The sequence below is a fragment of the Podarcis muralis genome, chromosome 8 (genome assembly GCF_964188315.1).
Source record: "Podarcis muralis chromosome 8, rPodMur119.hap1.1, whole genome shotgun sequence".
NCBI lineage: Eukaryota > Metazoa > Chordata > Lepidosauria > Squamata > Lacertidae > Podarcis > Podarcis muralis.
The window spans coordinates 28,677,186-28,697,522 of NC_135662.1; the positions used below are offsets into that span (position 1 = coordinate 28,677,186).

The 20,337-nt window shown below is 42.5% G+C and overlaps 1 protein-coding gene across 7 annotated transcripts in view; it reads right to left on the minus strand.

Moving 5' to 3' along the window:
- RALYL (RALY RNA binding protein like) overlaps window positions 1-20,337 on the minus strand; it is a 247,227-nt gene that overhangs the window by 49,043 nt on the left and 177,847 nt on the right. Inside the window, exon 1 of one of the 7 annotated variants that reach the window (XM_077932887.1) lies at window positions 12,915-13,203. The exons of the other annotated variants lie outside the window; for them this stretch is intronic. Coding sequence (XP_077789013.1) covers window positions 12,915-12,951 — 37 coding nt within the window. The 5' untranslated portion in view covers window positions 12,952-13,203. Of the gene's footprint in view, window positions 1-12,914; window positions 13,204-20,337 lie in introns of those variants that run through there. 7 annotated transcript variants of the gene reach the window in all.

The following is a 20,337-nucleotide window of genomic DNA, read 5'->3' on the forward strand; positions in this document are numbered from 1 at the left end:
TAACTTGAGGGGTTTTCCCCTCAAAGGCCTTTAAGAAAAAACAAAAAACACCAAGCACCTGTTTTTCAAAGGAAATTATGCTCATTTCTAAACTAATTACTGCTGTGAATAAAAAATAAAGAAGTCCTTTATGACAATGAATGCTACAATTTACCACTGATCTACTGCTTTGCAATCGCATCTAAATGAAGGACAATAAAGCCTGACAACCTGACAAGATTGTCTACAGTCCCAAGAATGAAATAGTCACTGAAGTATAACTATCATCTTTTTCCAAACAGTGAATGGAAGACAGAACTGTGATGGTTCCGAACTGTGCCAGTCTGGACACCCCCCAATTTGGTATGATGAAGGAGCAGGTTTGGGCCTATATTTGGATACCATTGGGCACCATTTTGAATCAAAATGGCTGACTGAACCATTCCAAACTGCGCTGATTTGGTCACCTCTGAAGATACTGTCACCCAATTTGGTGCGACAGTTCCTGAGAGGCAGCAGCAAGTTTGGGATGCTGTCAGCTGCCATTCTGAATTTGATGGTGGACCGAATCATTCCATATTGCACTGATTTTAACCAAAAGCATCAGAAAATAATAGTGTGGTGCACAGGATTCAGCCGAAGCTCAATGCTTTAACCAAATCATCCATGCTTTAACCCAATTGGGTTGAGACAGCCCCAAATTGCCTGGTGTCAGGCTGCCTGGAATGATTTGGAGTTGCTAGGGGGTGAGGTGTTGGGTGGGTAGGAGGATAGGCACGTAGCTTCTGCAAAGAGAACTGTTTGCAAGAGGGCTTTCAAACAGCCCCACTTTGGCTGCATGTGCCTGTTTCCTGCAGAGGAATCCACACATGCAATAAAACTGCTTAGGAAATATGCTAGGGGTGCAGGCCACAGCAGAATTGAAAACAAGGTGGCCAAGGCTACTGAGTTTTCAAGATAGGAATACTAGATCTAATCTGGGGACCAGCTGGGTGGAGAGGAAGACAGAAGAACTGGCTACTGCTCCAATGCTGGGCCAAAGCTGGGGGTTGGTAGACTTCTCACCATCTGTTATGGCCATGGCGATGGTGACAGCTGATGCAGGAGTTGGGGGTTCTATTTGGAAAGAGGAATGATCTGGGTCCAGCTCAAGCAGTCATTTTCCACAATATAGCAGCAGTCAATTAAGTGGAAGCCATGGAGCGGGAAGAGGTGGCAGCATCAGTGATGGTGGCAGGAATAGTTGGGGACTGAACTGCACAAGCAAATCATATTAAAAATGTTTACAACAGCAGCAAGCTGAAAAGTGTACACTTTTTATTTCTTTTCTAGCTGTGGCCTTAATTATTTCTGGTGGGCTCCTGAATGGTGCCCCCCCCCTCCTACCCTACCCACAAACACACACACAGTCCCTCAGATTGCACAAAATCAGAAAACTACACAAGCAAACCACATAAAAAAATTCTACACTAGATATTGCGCAGCAATCTGAAAAGTGTGTGCCAAGAATTTACAATTTCTTTAATTTCTTCCTTGTTGATCCTGGCACACTCCTGAACAGAGGAGTGACGCCTTACATTCCCCTGCCTCTTTTGATCCCTCGGATTTACATAAAACCAGAAAATTGCAAAAGTGTGTGGTAAGAATTTACAATTGCCTGACTATGTGCTTTTGTGCATTTTCTGGATGATGATGATGATAATAATAAAAATAATAATGTGCACAGTTATCTGTGCACATGCCCTGTCAGCACTTCATCAGCAAAACAGAACTAAAAAATTAGAAGGCAGGGACAAATGCAAAAGGGAGCACATACCAGTATGAATGGGAAAGACCAAAGCTGTTCCTCATATACAAATGATTGCGGGTGTGGACTATTCTGGCCTAATTCAAATGGGGGAAAGTGGATTCAAAGCTAAGTAAAATGCTCAAATGTGGACAGTTAGACTTACAAAACAGGGCACCTCCAAACACATTCTGAGCCTAGGAATGTGAACGGATCTCACAGTCAAATTATGTTCCTGCAGCCAAACCTACCAGGACCCTGAGATCATCTTCTGAGGCCCTCCTTCGTGTGCCTCCTCCTCGAGAGGTCAGGAGGGTGGCAACATGAGAACGGGCCTTTTCTGCAGTGGCTCCCCGTCTGTGGAATGCTCTCCCCAGGGAAGCTCACCTGGCGCCTTCATTATACAGCTTTAGGAGCCAGGCAAAAACATTCCTTTTTAACCAGGCCTTTGGCTGACCTGATCAACATCCTATACCCTTTTAAAATGTGGCTCTTTTTTGGGGGGGGGGTATTATTGGGTTATTGTTTTTACTTTACTTTAATTTTATTTTTATTTTATATATTGTGATCTTTTTTGTGAACTGCTCTGAGACCTTCAGGTATAGGGTGGCATATAAATTCAATAAATAATAATAATGGACAATCAATGGCTAATAGCCATGATGGCTATGTTCTCCCTCCTCTCTCAGAGGCAGGATACCTATGAATACTAGCTGCTTGGAATCGCTGGTGCACAGAGTGCTATTGTATTGATGTCCTGCTTGCAGACTTCTCAAATGTATCTGTTTGGCCACTGTGAGAACAGGATGCTGGAGCAGATGAGCCACTGGTCTGATCCTGCAGGCTCTTCTTATATTCTGGTTACCCCATGCTTCTCCACTTGTGGAGAAAGCACTTTGTTATAGTTAAATAACTGGGAGTCAGGCTCCCTTTTGATCTACTGCAAATCACCCAGAGGTCTACCAGTAGATCCTGATCTACAATCTGACACTCGTGATCTACATGATGCTGGTAACACCCAGTATGTGCGCACATTCACAGCCATATAAACTGTGTAACATCCCTGAGAGAGAGATTGAATAATAATAGTAGATTCTATAAGATAAATTTTACAATTCCTGTTTTCATTATTAGATGCCCAGTTCTTCCAAGCATATAGGAAAGAGGCGGTGACATGGGGAGGCCAGGATGTGACCTTGCAGGCAGGGAAAATCACTGGCGTACGAGAGCAGGATGTGGCAGACACAAATAAAAAGTATAAAGTGCTTATGTGTGAGGGAGATAATATTACCCAGTGCTTGTGATGAGAAATCTCTGTCCAAACTCATTTACAACTCTGTCAGTTTAAGCCTTTGGGACACCGTCTGAGGAATACAGACACCATTAATCCTAAAGTTACATTTGTTTGCGGGTAAGGTAGTTACGTTATCATTCTCAAATTGTCAACAGAGCTCAACAGCACTTGAATGCCTGCTTTGCACCACCACTGCAGGCTATAAGTGCAATTATCTTTTCCTACAAAGGTTGCAATTATCCATATTTTTTTTTAAAGCGAACACAAAACAAGCAATAGAAACCATCTGAGAAGCAAGCCAGTAACCATCTCTGGAGGAAAAGAAATGAAGGTGAATGAGATTATTGTTTTTCCCTTCAATTTAAGAGTTTCAATTTCCCTTGCATGACAGGGTCCTTTGAAGATTATCATCTCTGGGAAATTATTTTTTTAAGAGTTTGCACATAGCTATGAGCCACAAAATTAAAAGACAGCTGTATATTGCAACCACCCAAAGGGCTGCTGTTTAATGCTACAGAACTGCTCTCCTGATGAGTAACTTCTGCCCAGAGCCTTGTATGCTCTGACTTATATATCTGGGTTGCAGTGGCGTAGCGTGGGGGGTGCAGGGGGGGCCGGCCGCACCGGGCGCAACATCTGGGGTTAGGGCAAATCCACAGGTTAGGGGGCGCAAATCCACGGGTTAGGGGGCGCAAATTACTTACCTTGCCCCGGGTGCTGACAACCCACGCTACGCCACTGCTGGGTTGTGCTCAGAATTTTATCTGGTGCTACCAGCCTTGCAATACTCTTGTTCCAAGGTGTGGTCGTCAGTAGAAGGGTTCCTTGGACAAGTTGTTGTTGTTGTTTTAAACCTACGATCTGGGAAAAGGGATCTTCTCAATTTTCCCTAATTGGCCTGTTCAGGATCAGCAATGTGCAGACTATTTAGGGTGAATGGATTTTGAGCATGCAACATCACTGGCAAAGCTTTTTTTTTTTTTAAGAGTTATTATATTGTGCATGTATTTTAGAGCCACTTTGGTGGCTTTTAATGTGTGTTTACATATGCATCTTCACATACATATAATATTTAGGTTTTTGGAGTCCCTTTGGTGCCCGTTAACACATATTGCTGGAGGGAATTCCAGAGTTTAACTATGCACTGTGTGAAGAAATCCTTCATTTTGTCTTTCCTGAATGTTCTAGAATTCAGCTTAATTAGCTGACCCTTCGTTTTAGTATCATTTCCCCAATTCCTGTTTTGGCTTAACTGAAAAGCCTCAAACATTGTAAGCTTTTCTCCTAGGGAGGTTTTCAGGCCCTTTGATCATTTTAGTTGCCCTTTCCTGCACCTTTTCAAGCTCTACAGATGACCTTTTTGAGATGTACAAGGTTCAAACTGTCCCTTCTCCCCATCTCTAACCTTTATTATGTGGCCTGAATACAGATAGGTTCTTAATCAGTACTAAAATATGCCCATTAATACTAGATTGGGCCAATTTGTTCAGGAGCAGATCCTGTTCCGTGAGAGCAAAAGCAGAGAGTGACTCAAGAAAGGCAGCTTAGATTTCTCCTCACTCCTGCAAGGTGGCAACGTACAAAATGTTGTCCACTGTATCCAAGCATCCTCCACAGATGCCTGACCTTCTTTTCCTCAGAGTTGTACACGAAAGCCGATTCTGCAATTGACTTAGACAGTGGAACTGTAGTGGCAGGTTACATCTAATCAATGAGCATTTTATTTTTCTGTCAGCCACGACTCTTTCTTTCTCAAGTGTCACTTGTGTTGGAAATGTTATTAAGATACAGGAAATTATTCAAAGCACACTAAAAAGAACTGCTTCAGCTATCTATTCTGTTGGGGTTTTTAGATACAGAGCCTAGTTATTTTCAGCCACGCAGGTGTCAGTTTGTTAAAGGCAATTGTTTTGGAAAAGCCAATTATTCTGAGCGCTGTATATAAATTTCAATCCTCACTTCCAATTTGCATACAGCTGCAGCAATTCGTACTTGCATTAGTTAAAATTTAAGGTTACTTCTCTGATGGCAGCCAGAGAAGTTTTAAACCAGCTTGTGTGAGCTGTTTATGAATCAGATTATTAGGTTTTCCAAACAGCTAATGTTTATCAGCATAATAGAGACGTAAACAGCAGTTCTGATGAGCTTCACAAATGGTTGGGTCTGACCTTTTGTTCTCTTTTAAACCAGAATTCACTTTTGTATTTCAAGAAGAAGCATAAAGATTAGGCTAGTAACAAAACTGCACTAAATAAGAGTTTACATTTTAGGACAGTTGCAGAAATATATTATTTTGTGCATGAACACCAACAATTCCTGGGAGAGGGGTGCCATGTATTTGATTTGTCCACCTGGCTCCTTCCAGATGTTATGGATCACAAGACTCACTATTCCAAAACACCTGGAGGAGATCAGGTTGTTGAGGGTTTAAAGCACACACCAAACAAATTTATCTTTTGCACAAGATGCATTTCAGCCTTATCAAACTTTTTGTAAGTTGCTGGACATACAAAGCTGGCTCATACATAGTGAGTATGATGTAGTGGCTAGGCTAGGAAGATGTGGGTTCAAATTCCTGCTTGGCCACAAAGTTCACTGGGTCACTGCCTACTTCACAGGAGGGTGGACCATGCTGCAGGCCACCCAGAGCTACTTGGACGAAGGGTAGGATCAAAATTAGATAGCTAGATCCGTGGCTTGACTATTTAGCTATCTACCTCAGCTTTGTTGTCTCTGCCCAACACTCTCCAAGCTCTCCTTCAAGTAGCTTTTCTTTGCCAGGGAGGAAAGAATGCAAGAAGATTCCTGATAGGTCCTCACACCAAAGGCTTATCTACCATCCTGTTCTTGCAGTGGCTAAGCACCAGAGCCCGTGTGGGGTCCACGAGCCAAATGTAAGTGCAATAGCCCCCTCCAGCTGCCCTTCCCCAGAAACTACAGTAGTATTCAGAGGCATGCTATCTCTGATTCTGGAGGTAATCTACCACCCATAGAATTAAGGAATAAGGTGCCTCTGAGCACATGCTTGGTCCAGGAGGAGAGAGGGAGAGCATTCCATTGTACAAGGAAGGATCTTTGCTCTGATGGAAGGACAGACTTCGTGCTACATTGGATTCCACTCTGGTCTCCCACCTTCAGGCTTTCTTCATCTCAGCAGTCCGATTTAGAATTGAAGGAGCTTCCTTGTTCTTGCTATTGATTCACTGCAAATCACCCAGATATCTGCCAGTAGATTCCAATATACTTTCTGCCCACCCTCTGCCTTACAACATCTGAACAGCATCAGAGAATGGTATCAGATAATGCCTAAAGGAAGCGTGCATGAGTTGTGCTGAAACCTGACAGCCACTGTTTAAAACCATATAATGGTCTGATGTGCCACAAAGTTAAGGGCACAGTAAATCAGGAAAATAAATGCTGAAGCTATTCTTCCTAATTAGTGAATGTCTTCACTGTGCTCCAGTTTGGGGTGGTTAAAATGTCACCTTGTTTACTGAAATAAACCAACAATTAAACTTAATGCAATACAACAGAGGAACCATGACTACTTCAGGTATTTGTGTGACACATGGGAGCACTTAGCACCTCAACTCAGTGCTAGTGTAAAGAGGAAATCATAGCTTACCACCTTTGGGGAATTTCTTTGAAATGTGGAGAATGTGGAGAAAACCTGGCAGCAGTGAATTGCAATTCACATTGAGCATCAGAGCTTGTAAGAGGAATAAGAAGTTCATTGTTTTGAATCACAGCAAAGCTCAAGGTCAAACGGGACAGAAGGTCCTGTTTCCAGTATTAATGGGAACTGGCTAAATTGCTGGTCTGCTCTTCCAAGCTACCTGTCCTACAGGGAAGGTGGAAACCAAGGGAAGTACCGAACTGCATGAGGTTGCAGCCCTACGACAAATGAGCCTGCTTAAGGATCTGATGGGAAAACAATCTGACTATTCAAGGCTGAAGCTTCAGCCACAAAGCCTTCTTCTGTAAGACGAACACGCTTCATGGGTGTATAAAAAGCAGGGAGGAAATAAAATTTGAGTTTCAAGGTCATTTCAAAGGACAATGGAAATAAAACCCAATCTGGACCACAATGCCATCTTGAACACACAATGATATTACAAGTATGTATGCTAGATCCGATTTTAAGTCTTCCAGTAGTTATCCCCCATTATACTGACTTGTCATGGCCCTGAAACAGCATTAGCATCAAGATTCATTTCCTCCTACAATACCTTGAAGGGTATTTCTTCAGCAACTTTTTATACCTGGGACTTGGATGGTGTTTTCCTTAACATGGTCTGTAGTCCAAATACAAAAACTAGATAGGTTAGAATTCACATTTAATTTCTCTTTTACATTCTCTTGTGCTCTGGTGCAGTTAGATAATTTTAAACACTGGATTTAGGGCTTATCCTAACCTTCATTTGTCCCAGTTCCCCAGGGAAAACCCACAATTTAGTGCTGAATCTCAACCAATGGCAATTGGGTTTTCCAGAAAGTGTTGATGGACCCTAAGTTTCTCACTTTAGGAAGCTTTCTCTTTATATGGTAATGTATATTATTCAGTGGAGCCAGACAACAGGATGCATGACCCCCTGCAAAGCAAAGGAGGTTCCTGAATAATCCTAAAGGTGGTCCAGTGGTGCTATAGCAATGACCAATAATAGCAGAAAAGGAAGTGAGTCACCATCCATCAACGCTCTGGCTGCCGGCCATTTTAATTTAAAAACATTTCTGACCCCTGGAAAAGGTGGTGGTGAGTTGAGCCAATCAGAGGACAATTTTGGGTTCTAGGGACCAATGAGAGAAATGAAGAGGCTCATCCTCACTATGATGCACTCAAATGACCCTGGAGTTCTGAGGTCATTGATTGGCTGAGCACACTGCCACTCTCACACTGGGATCAGAAATGCTTCAAATTAAAATGACAAGCAAACTGCAGCCTTGGAGGATCTGATAATGTGACACTTTACTAGGCACCATGCACTAGCGAACCTGTCATTAAAATGGTTATTCTGCCACTGAGAGGACCATGAAAGATTAAGAAGAAAGCACAGGGAGCAGCAGTAGGAAGAGAAGAAAAGTGGGTGATCTGTGTGAGGGCCTGTGAATGTATCTTATATGGTGGCTCCCCAAACCTGGGAGTACCTCCAGTAAGATGAGGCAATGCTATGACAGACTGGAATTTTAACAGAAAGGGTTTCATTACGACTAAGGTTATCCTGATGTGGCACCAACATGTCAATGTTTTGTCACTGTTTATTTATTTCAGCACCCACCCCTGGCATACGATGCATCTCTCAGGGCAACTTGCAACAATAAGAACATTAAATAATCAAGGACAATAAATAAAGCAAAACAACAGTATCCAAAAATTGGAGACAGGCTCAGCTCAGCAGATTGAAAAAATGGCACATCTATTGGTATACGTAACTTGTACCTCAGAATGTGGTGGCCTGTTCCCCTATCCCGTAACATTTTGGCAGGTTATCCACTTCTGTCTGAAGAAAAGGAAATAGAGTTTTGCAAAATTTGGAGATGAAGCACATATTACTAGTGGGTGTTTCATAGTTGTATGGTATCCACCAGGCACCACAGATCTCTGATCTCTGATGGGCTCAGTGGCGTGCTTCAGCCCTTCTCTGTCTCTGAGCTGCTCTCCAGAAAAGGAGACTATAATGAAGTAATTCTGAATGAACCTTGCTAATGGCTTTTCCTTACATAAATATGGTGGTCACCTCACAGGGCCCTTTCATCAGCTGAAACCACCTGAAATATTACAGACTTCACACAACAGGTATGGTTGACTTTGAATTCGGAACATCTGCTTCCTTCATTTTATCTTTCCCACTTCAGTCCCAACAGCCTGCCTGCTCCAGTGAAGCTGCTCCAGCCTCAGCCTATCTCTGTTTGAGCCTCTAGCTTTCATCTCTCTTCCTCCGAACTCCCTTTGAAATTTACTTTCAAAGTACAGCGTCTGCCAGAATGCATTTCTGCATTGAGTTTAGGCTTGCCAGCCCTGCTTCTGCCAAGGTTGCCTAACCCTCATAGTCCTGAGTCCTGCCAGCATAGTATTTAGTGGTTGCGAGAAAGAAAAAGGTATCTCTGATATCTAATGCTCCCTTAACAATGATCTCAAAACTCCCTTTCTCCGTTCTGCTTTCAGTGCCTAAGTCCTCATTCTGACCTACCTAAACCTCCGACCAGTTTCCATACATTTTCAGTGTAGATGCTGCAGAACAGCTGTGCCATGTCAACTTAAAGGCATGGATCAACAGTAACTAGTAGCACAGCCAATTCCACGGAGGTATCAAAAAGTAGACACCTCTGCTGGGAATGTGGAAAAGGTTAATGGCTTTCAAGAACTGCCATATTTTCCTCTCAAGGGTCCTTTTGTTGTTGTTGCATGGAGCAGAAAATCTCTCTTTCTCTCCTCTCTCCTTCAGATGCCTGCACACTTTCTGCTACCTGGAGAAGCTCTTATGGGAGGGAAGCATAAATAAATTTTTAAAAAGCAAATCAAACCCAGTATTTAACATCAGACAAAAAACGAACAAAGTGCAGTTGCCTTATTTGCTACTGACTATGAATGCCTTTTCCAAGTTATAAATAAATACCTTTGTAATACTTTTGTTTCTTAACTCCCCTCTGATAAGCATAGGTGCTTAAAAGCAACTTTCAAAAAATAAGTGCAGAACCACTCGTTTTACAAAACCCACAAAAAAGAACAACCCAGGCTAAAATTATTATTATTTATAGCAATGCCAACAGAAGTTATTTAGGGCTTCATTTATGACAAGCAATGCTTCCAAAAGAACCTTGAAAGCAGGAATGCTTTTTCCTTCCTTCTGAAAACCTACCTAGTGGGGAGCTACAGCAGAAAACACTGAATGCCAGACACCTGTAAGACCTGAGAGATGTGTTTAACCTTTAGAACAGAAGCTTCTTATTCTACCCCTGCTCCTGTAAGTTAGATTTGGAAGCATTCAGCATTGGGTATCTGGATAAGTAGGCGAAGGCACATGTCCCTCTGTACCTGGTGTGCCTCCACCACTGGTTTGGAAAGCGGTGTGTGCAGCACGTCAATCACAATCCATATCTAGTCCTTAGAATATGCTGCATTAGATCTGCTTCCCCACAAACTGAGAAAAAGAAGGACTTAGCTGTGTTTTAAGCTGTGTTTAAGCAGCCACAACCTCACAGATAACCATTACTCCTTCTCCCTTGGACTAGAATTAGTACATTCCTGATACGCAGTATTGTGGAGCACCAAAGTCACCCCAATAAGTTCCAGCCGTAGTTTGTGAGCGTCTCTCTGTATGTAAAAATATGTGTTAAATAACCAACCTAAAGTCTAGGGAACTGCTGCAATTAAACCCAACATACTGTAGCTAGAGCTAGAGGAGGGTGCACAGCCATTAAGTATCTATTATTCCTTCTTCTCTTGCTCTCCCCAACTTCAGTGCCGTTTACGCGCCACTCTTTCAATTTTGGACTCTGCAAATTTCCTGGAGGAAGAGAAACCCACAGCAGCATACAGCTTACTTCCTTTTATTTATTTGTTGTTTGTTACATTTTTATCTGTCCCCTTCTCAAAGGAGCTTATAATCATAGAATTGTAGAATTGGAAGGGACCCTGAGGGTCATCTACTGTAGTCCAACGCCCGGCAATGCAAGAATCTCACCTTAAAAAATCCATGACAGATGACCATCCCACCTCTGCTTAAAAACCTCCAAGGAAGGAGATTCCACAACCTCCTGAGGGAGTCTACTCCACTGTCGAACAGCTCTTAGGGCTGCGTACATTCCACCACCACCAGCATTTTCAGTTCATTGGGTTAACGGACAGTGAATGTCAAGAGGTTGCCCAGTGAGCTTTGTGGTGGAGTGTGGTCCTATATGCAATGTAATTAGAAACTATGAGTCCTCCTACACAACATTTCCTAGAATCACTAGTTTGAGGGCTGATGCCTTCAAATGAGTGGACTAATTTGATTTTTCTCCTGTGTTTTCCCAGTCCAACACTCTAAGCACAGCTCCACAAACAAGGAATAAATCACTGCTGTGCTTCAGCCTGTTACCAAAATGCCTTTAAAATAACATGTGTTTAATTTCAAATACCCCCTCACACCCCACAATGTCTTCCAGCAGATCTTGGAAATAGTTACAACCATTATTGTTGGTTGTGTTTATAACACTGGAATGGACCCAGCTTCCAAATGTTCATTTTTCTTCCACTTAGGATTTCTGTTTTCTTCTATATACTATGAAGCATGCAGGATAAATTAATCCCTTCTGTAATAACCACTTTCCAATTGGCATAATAGCCAGTTATGCAACGCTAAAGTTTATTGATGCAATGTAATTAGAAACTATTAGCCCTCCTACACAACCGTTCCTAGAGCCACTAGAGTAGTTTTAGGACCGTTGCCTTCAAATGGGGTGGGATTCATTTTTTTCTCCAGAGTGATAAATCAGCTCTTCCCTTACTAACACACACTTAAAAACAGTTTCAATTACTAAAAAGCAAAAAGGAGGAATGATGCATTCACTTAAATGGGTGACAAGGGGCAGAACAAGTCAATTCTGTTGCCATTCTTGAGGCAACAACAAGAAGGATAAAATGACAGCTGAATTGTGTACAACTCTTAATTCACAGCAGGTGCACTCTTTTTTCTACCCTCTCCCAAATATGGTGTAAAGAGGAAGAAAGCAAATTAAATCTCATCCTCTCAGACATTCCCAAACCGAAGTTGCTTTAGGAACCCCTAACACTTTGGATTTGTTTTTTAAAAAAGTCAAGGACTTAAAGCTGAGGTGCGATTGTGTATATCGAAATTGCAGGGATTCACAAAGAATAGATTATAGCAAAACTCTCATTAATAGTATATTTATGTTTGCTCGTGTTTTATCCTCCCCCTTTTGTCTTCCATCTGTTTTACAAGATAATTCCCGCTTTAGTCCCACCTTTCTGTGTGCGTGCAAGAGACTGAAAGGGCAATTCTCTTGAAGTCAGAGGCAGAACTTCTATTGATTTTGTTGCTGTTGATGATTACTGCCTTTGATCTTAACTACACTACTGTGGGCTTGACAGCTTGAACCCTACAAGTTTGTTCATCTAACTCAAATGTGCAAACCTGGCTAGACTAGGAGCACACCAAAGCAGATGCTGTATTTGTTTGAAGAAAACAGAAATAACATCTCATTCATCCTGGAGTTGATTTTGCCTGTGTGTGTGTGTGTGTGTGTATATATATATATATATATAGAGAGAGAGAGAGAGAGAGAGAGTGTGTTTACATTCTTCTATTTTCTCTGTCTCCTTTTATGCTTTACCGGCTGCTTCCTTTAAAAAGTAGAGCTTCAAAAATGAGAACAGCCACACTCCATACATGTCTATCTACCTAAAGTCACGATATATAAAATAATGTAGTGATGCAAATGTTGTTCTTCCTCCCTCCACCCCCATTTTTAGGGTAACCCCCCCCATCTATCCCATCATAATTATACGAATACAGGATGCTATGTTGCTGTGAACTAGCACTTGATCTCCATTTCCTTGTTGATTTTATAAAGCAGTCACTTGCTGGTGGTTTCCATAGTAACAAGTGAGCTTATTTTCCCCTCATATTCTTATGATCTCCTCTTCCCCTAAAATACAGAGAGTGTAGCATGAAATCACTAAAAATTCCACCTGTGCTATTTTATCCACTGCAGAAAAAAAGTAAGGCACAGTTTTCAATCAAATTAGGAGAAACGTACATCCTGAACGATCCTCCTCAATGAATCGATTTTTCTATATTTGATAAACGCACAAACAAAAGCACACAGATGCAAGAATGAATTGCGACTACTTACACCTTTGGTTTCTGCGTTTGCTCTTGTACATAGTCATCCTGAAGAAAATCCGGCTATCCAAGAAACAATTCTCTCCGAGACGTAGACAAAAGAGTCAAGGCTGTGCTTCTGCTCTGCAGTGAGGCAGTTGCTCACTGACAGAAGGTAACCAGCAATCTCTCAGTGAAAAGCCGGGGTAATACCATTCTCGTCCAATCTTGGGGAGATATTGCTAGCTCCATTGCCTCAAATGCTGCCTGGGGGTAAAATGAACTCCACCCCCATTCCTGTTAACATTTAAGCACCTCTCCTGACAACCCATTCACTCTGAGGAGCCACGTTGCTTCAATGATATAATAATCAGATATCATTTTCCTGAGTGACCTCAGAGTGTTCTTCCTTTGGAAATCACAACTGACAAGGAAATGATCTGGAGTAAATAAGTGTACATGCAATTAAAAACTGACTATTTTGTGGAGTGGCAGCAGAAAAAAAAAGCTACTAAAAAGAAATAGTATCAATTAAGTACTTATTGTTACACGTACCACAATCACTTACCCTAAAGCAGGGCTTATTTTAACTTCTGCTGTATTGCTAATCATACATCGTTCAGGATGGAAGAAAATAAAATAAAAGCTTTCTACTAAGCCAAATTAATGGGGGTGGGAGCTTGGTTAGTAAAGAGCAAGGGTTGAGCAAAATAAGTTGAAAAAGCAAGTCTTTCTAATGCCCTAGTGTCACTTCTGTCAGTGTTGATTCCCTCTTGTATAGCTTTAAAACACATTTCCTTAGGGTTCATACCCTAAGTTCAAGCTATCTGCCCGTACAGCCGCTTTTCACTTCAGCTCTTTGCTCTAATTGTTTCTTAACTGGCTGTCATGGTGAGAGACCATATTTTGTGAGAACTACTGATAGTCATTATGTATGTTCAGCTCTCGACAACAATGCTTTCTTAGTGTTGCCAGAGCCTTCCCATATTGTCTACACACCTCCCATATCATCTGCTTGCAGCTGTCAGGACCTGGCAGCTAATGATGATGGGATCTGAATACCAGGACCAGCCTCCACCTTCCAAACAAAATGGAGGGTGTTCTAGCACTTTGATGCACCAGAGAAATGTAGCTCCTAGATGTTGGAAGCCAAGCTTCCCTGCACCCAGATGAAATCCAAGGCAACATCATCAAACATTTTAGATCCCCTTTTCAGAAATCATCAGTGGTACCTCCATCCTTTTTGTATTCCACAAAATGTCTTCACAGGAAACACTCCAACCCCTTCCAAACACAAATGCCCTCAGATTCCTGACTGCAGTGGGCTTTTGAGAATGCTGTGACTGACAACCACTTCACCAAAGTCTCCCTTGAAGCTCTTTGCTGAATGCCCTTCTTTGCACCAAACAAGATGAATTTTGCAAACAAGATGAATTTTAACAGGGAGAAATGTAAAGTATTGCACTTGGGCAAAAAAAATGAGAGGCACAAATACAAGATGGGGGACACCTGGCTTGAGAGCAGTACATGTGAAAAGGATCTAGGAGTCTTGGTTGACCACAAACTTGACATGAGCCAACAATGTGACGCGGCAGCTAAAAAAGCCAATGCAATTCTGGGCCTCATCAATAGGAGTATAGCATCTAGATCAAGGGAAGTAATAGTGCCACTGTATTCTGCTCTGGTCAGACCTCACCTGGAGTACTGTGTCCAGTTCTGGGCACCACAGTTCAAGAAGGACACTGACAAACTCGAACGTGTCCAGAGGAGGGCAACCAAAATGGTCAAAGGCCTGGAAACGATGCCTTATGAGGAACGGCTAAGGGAGCTGGGCATGTTTAGCCTGGAGAAGAGGAGGTTACGGGGTGATATGATAGCCATGTACAAATATATAAAAGGATGTCACATAGAGGAGGGAGAAAGGCTGTTTTCTGCTGCTCCAGAGAAGCGGACTCGGAGCAATGGATCCAAACTACAAGAAAGAAGATTCCACCTAAACATTAGGAAGAACTTCCTGACAGTAAGAGCTGTTCGACAGTGGAATTTGCTGCCAAGGAGTGTGGTGGAGTCTCCTTCTTTGGAGGTCTTTAAGCAGAGGCTTGACAACCATATGTCAGGAGTGCTCTGATGGTGTTTCCTGCTTGGCAGGGGGTTGGACTCGATGGCCCTTGTGGTCTCTTCCAACTCTATGATTCTATGATTCTATGATTCTATGATTCTATGCACCACAACATCCTGCAGTCCTACTCAGCAGAAGTCCTACTGAAGCCTGGAAACGCCTGACCTCCCTGAGTCCTTGCATTTCTGCCTGATGGATGGCCTACTTTGGTCTGGGAATACCTGACTCTCCTCTGCTTTTCAGTTTAATCCATCATAGAGGATTCCCCCTTCTCCATCCAACTTAGCAAATTACAGAAATGTAACAAGACTTCCTCCATTCCCCATCATTCAGAATGCACTCTTGTCCTCATTCCACTTTTTCAACCCACCCTTCCCCTTCTGGGGTAGCTTCCTTACTTGCTCTATAACAAGCCCCTTTTATAAGTTAGGTTCTGAAGTCTCGGCTCCATTCTGGCATCCTTGCAGAGACCCTCCACTACCTAGAACAGGGGTCCAAATTTACACATGGTAGCTCCAAATCAGGGTAGTGGCCTGCTCTCCACTGAGAACACAGCCAGGGGCTGTAGAGGGAAGAAGTTCTCCCAACACTGAACTAATCCACTTCTCCACTTGCCCACCACTCCTGAGGGAATTACTCACCCAAACGTAGAATAAAGTTCAAACGTATGTCAGATACATATGGTCCCTGAGTAACATTAGTAGGCCCAGTGATTTCCTATGGTTGGAGGGGAATCGGCCGTGGAATTATTTGTATGCACCAGGACATTAAAGGAAGGAAACACACACACACACACACACACACACACACACTATTTGCATACAAATATGGCAGCAATTTGCCTCTGGAGGCTTCCCCTTCCAAAGGGGGTAGGCAGAAATGGGAATTTGGGCTATCCGCAGGCATGAACATGTGACCTTTCTATATGACATTTGGAATGTGCAATCACAAGACTTTTTATGTGTGTGAAGTTACTAGGCGCACTAACATTTGAATTTCGATTCAGATAGGTAGCCGTGTTGGTCTGATGCAGTCGAAATATATAATTATATATATTATTATAACTATAATTTTACCATCTGAAGAAGTATCTGAAGAATCTGGTATCTGAAGAAGTGTGCATGCACATGAAAGCTTATACCAAGAACAAACTTAGTTGGTGGTCTCTAAGGTGCAACTGGACAATTTTATTTATATATATATATATTTGAATTTAGGTTGATTACAGAAAATGATGTTTAAAACTGCTTCATGCATTCTCTAATGCTGGTGCGGACGTGGGCTGTTTTCATTCTGCACATGAACAGAATAATCTAAAACAGTAACAACCATCTCTCTGAAACCTTTGGGCAGGTAAGGTGGGTAATATTTGTCAGTACAATTAATCTGTTTGAACTATGTAACCATTATGCACCTTTTGATTTTATTATATAATATATAATTCAAAGACAGCTCAACAATGTTGTCCTCCCCCTTATACATTTTTAGCCAGGAATACAATACAGTCCTGGGCGGAAGCAAACTCTACTCCTGATAAGGGAACTGAACTGAGAGTTTCTACCAGTCTTGTTTTTAATGTTATCATGGGGGGGGGGGGGGAATTAAACTACTTCATATGCTTAAGATTGAATTTTGATTAGAGAGTTTTCTAGATGTTGTTATGGTAACAAAAGGATTAGTTTTTATCCCAAAGCAGACACATTAGCTTTCTGCCTTATATTACCTTTCTCAAAGATAACAGCAAAACCTAATTAATAGATTACTTCCAGGCAATATGACTGTAATCCACCCAGAGCAACTGCACTGTATTCCTTGCTAAAGCGAGTGATGCTACTGCAGTTGTAGCGCATTATGACTGAACTTCTGTGGTTTTAATTTACTTATTTAACAAAGTCAATATAATGTTTGATTGTAATGAAACACCCAAGTAGTTTACAATGAATATTAAAATTATTATTCCAAAAACAGTCAAAAGATTTTAAAAATAATTGAAATTAACAGTAGACCAAAAAATTCTTACACGTCAACGTCTGCGTGTTTGGATAAGTAAAAGGTAAAGGTAAAGGTACCCCTGCCCGTATGGGCCAGTCTTGACAGACTCTAGGGTTGTGCGCTCATCTCACTCTAGAGGCCGGGAGCCGGCGCTGTCCGCAGACACTTCCGGGTCACATGGCCAGTGTGACATCGCTGCTCTGGCGAGCCTGTACCAGCGCAGCACACGGGACGCCGTTTACCTTCCCGCTATAAAGCGGTACCTATTTATCTACTTGCACTTTTCAGGGTGCTTTCGAACTGCTAGGTGGGCAGGAGCTGGGACCGAAAGACGGGAGCTCACCCAGCCGTGGGGATTCGAACTGCCGACCATACGATCGACAAGTCCTAGGCACTGTGGTTTTACCCACAGCGCCACCCGCGTCCCACGCGTGTTTGGATAGGCTCGCCTAAACAAAAATGTTTTAAGCTGGTGAGCAAAAAGTGTGCAGGCAACCCCTGATCTGTACAGAGGTTGCGTTCTGGGTCATCATGCGCATCGGTGGAGCATGCATAAGCCCATCCTGCCCCATTATGCCCCACCCCCACCCCGTTCTACCCTCTTCTGGGTACAAAGTTGGCCCAGGCATGCACAGTTGCAGACAACTGACTAAATTCTCAGACACAAGAACCACTCATTCACGGTGCCTCCATTTTGCCAGGGTTCAAGAACAGCTTATTTTCCCTCATGCATCCCACCACAGCTGCTAGACATCAGCCCAGAGCCAAACGGCCCCTCCAGAGCTAGGTGTTATATAGAACCAATGCTGAGTGTTATCTTATCTTGATAGCAGCTTGCTCCAAAATTCCTAATGGCTGCTCCCAGCAGCTTCATATGGATATTAAATAGCGTCATGGATAAAACAGTACAGTGTGGCACCTCACATCATCACCACTAGCAGGCTGAAAAGCATCCTCCCTGGACACACTCCCATAGACAGGACTGGAAGCATTGTAAGACCACATCTCCAATGATCATTCCACAGAGCCGGTCCAGGAGGATACCATGGCCACTGGTATTGAAAGCCGCAGAGAGATCATGAAGCAGGAACAAGGTCACACTACCCCTTCTCCCACTCTCTGCAAAGGTGATCCATCAGTGATCAAAACCAACTCAGTTTGATGGCCAGCCATGGGTCTGTTTCCTGCTGCACTTGGGAGTTCCCTGGGCTGTGGGACCTAGGACCTCAGATCCGGCCTTAGCTACACCAATGATCAAAAGCAACAAGCAAAGTGTGTGTGTTGGGGTATGAAACTGGATGGCAGAAGTGGTGAGGTGCAATGTGTGTGTTTATCCCTGTGTTTAATTATTTCCTGCCTGAGCTGTTTTTTTGATTCCCTCGCCCCAAGGTTTTGCCCTCCAGAGCTCTTCTGCAGAGGAAAACATACAACAGATTCATCAAATGATGTTGCTGGGACTAGCCATTCAGCCCCAGCCAGCACGGTCAACGGTCAAGTATAATGTGGGTTGTAGTCCAGGAATATATTGAGGGCATGTTGGCTACCTCTAATGTGGCAGATTGTGTGTGTAGGCAGGGGGGATGTTAAATACCCAATAAACCAGCATCACTGCTTTGGGGAATAAATCAAAATCTCATGAGACTTAATCATGGATATTCCACATAATATGCAATTTGGCCATCCGCTCAGATCATCCATGAGTTTTTATCACTTAAAGAAATCCGAGAGGCATTCTACCCCAATTGCTGGCATTACAAGCAATGGGGAGATTTACAAATGACTTCAATAGGTTCTCCTCAGCAGGATCTTGATAATGCCATTAACTACCAAAGTTGCTTATTTTTCTCTCCAAGTGAGGTGGCAGCTTACTATCCTCATATGCCTCATGTGAAGGTCCAAGCTTTAAGGCAGTGCGCCATGATGAAAGTAATCTGCAGGTTTCAATTTCATTGCGGAAGAGATAGTACAGCCACCAAACAAAAGAAGGATAACCTCAGTCTTAAAACATATGCTTGGGGGAAATTTGAGGCACAGCTAATATAACTCCTTAGTTCTCAAGGTAAAGGATGGAAACTGAGGAGTTTTAAAATACCAGAAGGAATCCTTTTGAAGCCTGGGCACAAAGGAAGATAATTTAGTGGAGTCAAATCAGTTCCAAGGGTGGGTAAATGTGTGCCGAGAATTTTAAGTAATGAGGTCATGTTAGGTCATGCCTCATGAAACCTTGTGGACTATCACTGAAAAGATGCAGATACAGATATTCAGCTCACTTAAATATGTAACCTCTCTTTTGAAAGATCATCAGCTAACCAGCTATACCTAAGTCTCTAATGCAATGAAATATAGTAATTTTACAGGTCACATTCTTCTCCTTTCTTTGAAATTAGGATGTGTGGTATAAATGACTCATAGCGTTTTAGGATGATTGTTTCACTAAATCAGTATCTATAAATTTATCTGTAATCTTCTAGGTTCACAGGGGTCCTGCATATATCTGATGTACTCAGCATCTTCTGCCTGCTCTACACAGTCTCTTCACACTGTGTAGTATAATTCCTGAAGAGACAATCTGCTCAATTCTGCCCGGTTACCAAAATGGCTGATTAATGTGCGTCACACCTTTTCTAACTGCTGCACATACACAGAATATTCAGCCTCCCTTTAGAGTGGCCGCTGGGTATGGGGATTTCTGCTCCTCCCTCTCTACATATTCATATGATTTTAAAAAGAAATCCTGACTTCCACAGTGATGATAAATTAACACATCTAAGCACTTGATGCTGGACGTTTAGTTTCAGAGTCCAAGGCAGGATGCATGGAAAATGCTCTTTAAAGAGCACAATTTCACCAAACCTGTTATTTTCATTTCATTCATCATTGGCTACACAAATTGATCAGAATAGCAGGGATATTGCATTGCAATTCCCACCCTCAAAAAGTTTCATGGGGTTTACATCATTTCCTTCTGGAAACTGCTGCTACAAAATTGTTTTAACTGGTTTTAAAATTGTTGCAATCCACCCTGGGGTCTCATGGTAAGATATTATAATAACACCTCCAGGCTCAGAGGCAGTCTATACCACTGAATACTAGATGCTGGTAATCAGCACTTCAGGCATGGTCATTGTTGTGTTCATTTTCCTGGTTACTGTTAAAACTCCAAAGCCTGTGAGCACTTTCTGAAGTCCTTTCGCATGCTACTAGGACCAGTCTCTTCACCTCTGAACTTCTTCAGTGATGCACAACTTAGCAGAGTAGCGCAGCTTTTCCTAGGCAACGACCGAGACTGCTCAGTCAGGTTGACGATCAGGAACAAAGCTGACGACTAGTAACTTGATTTTGT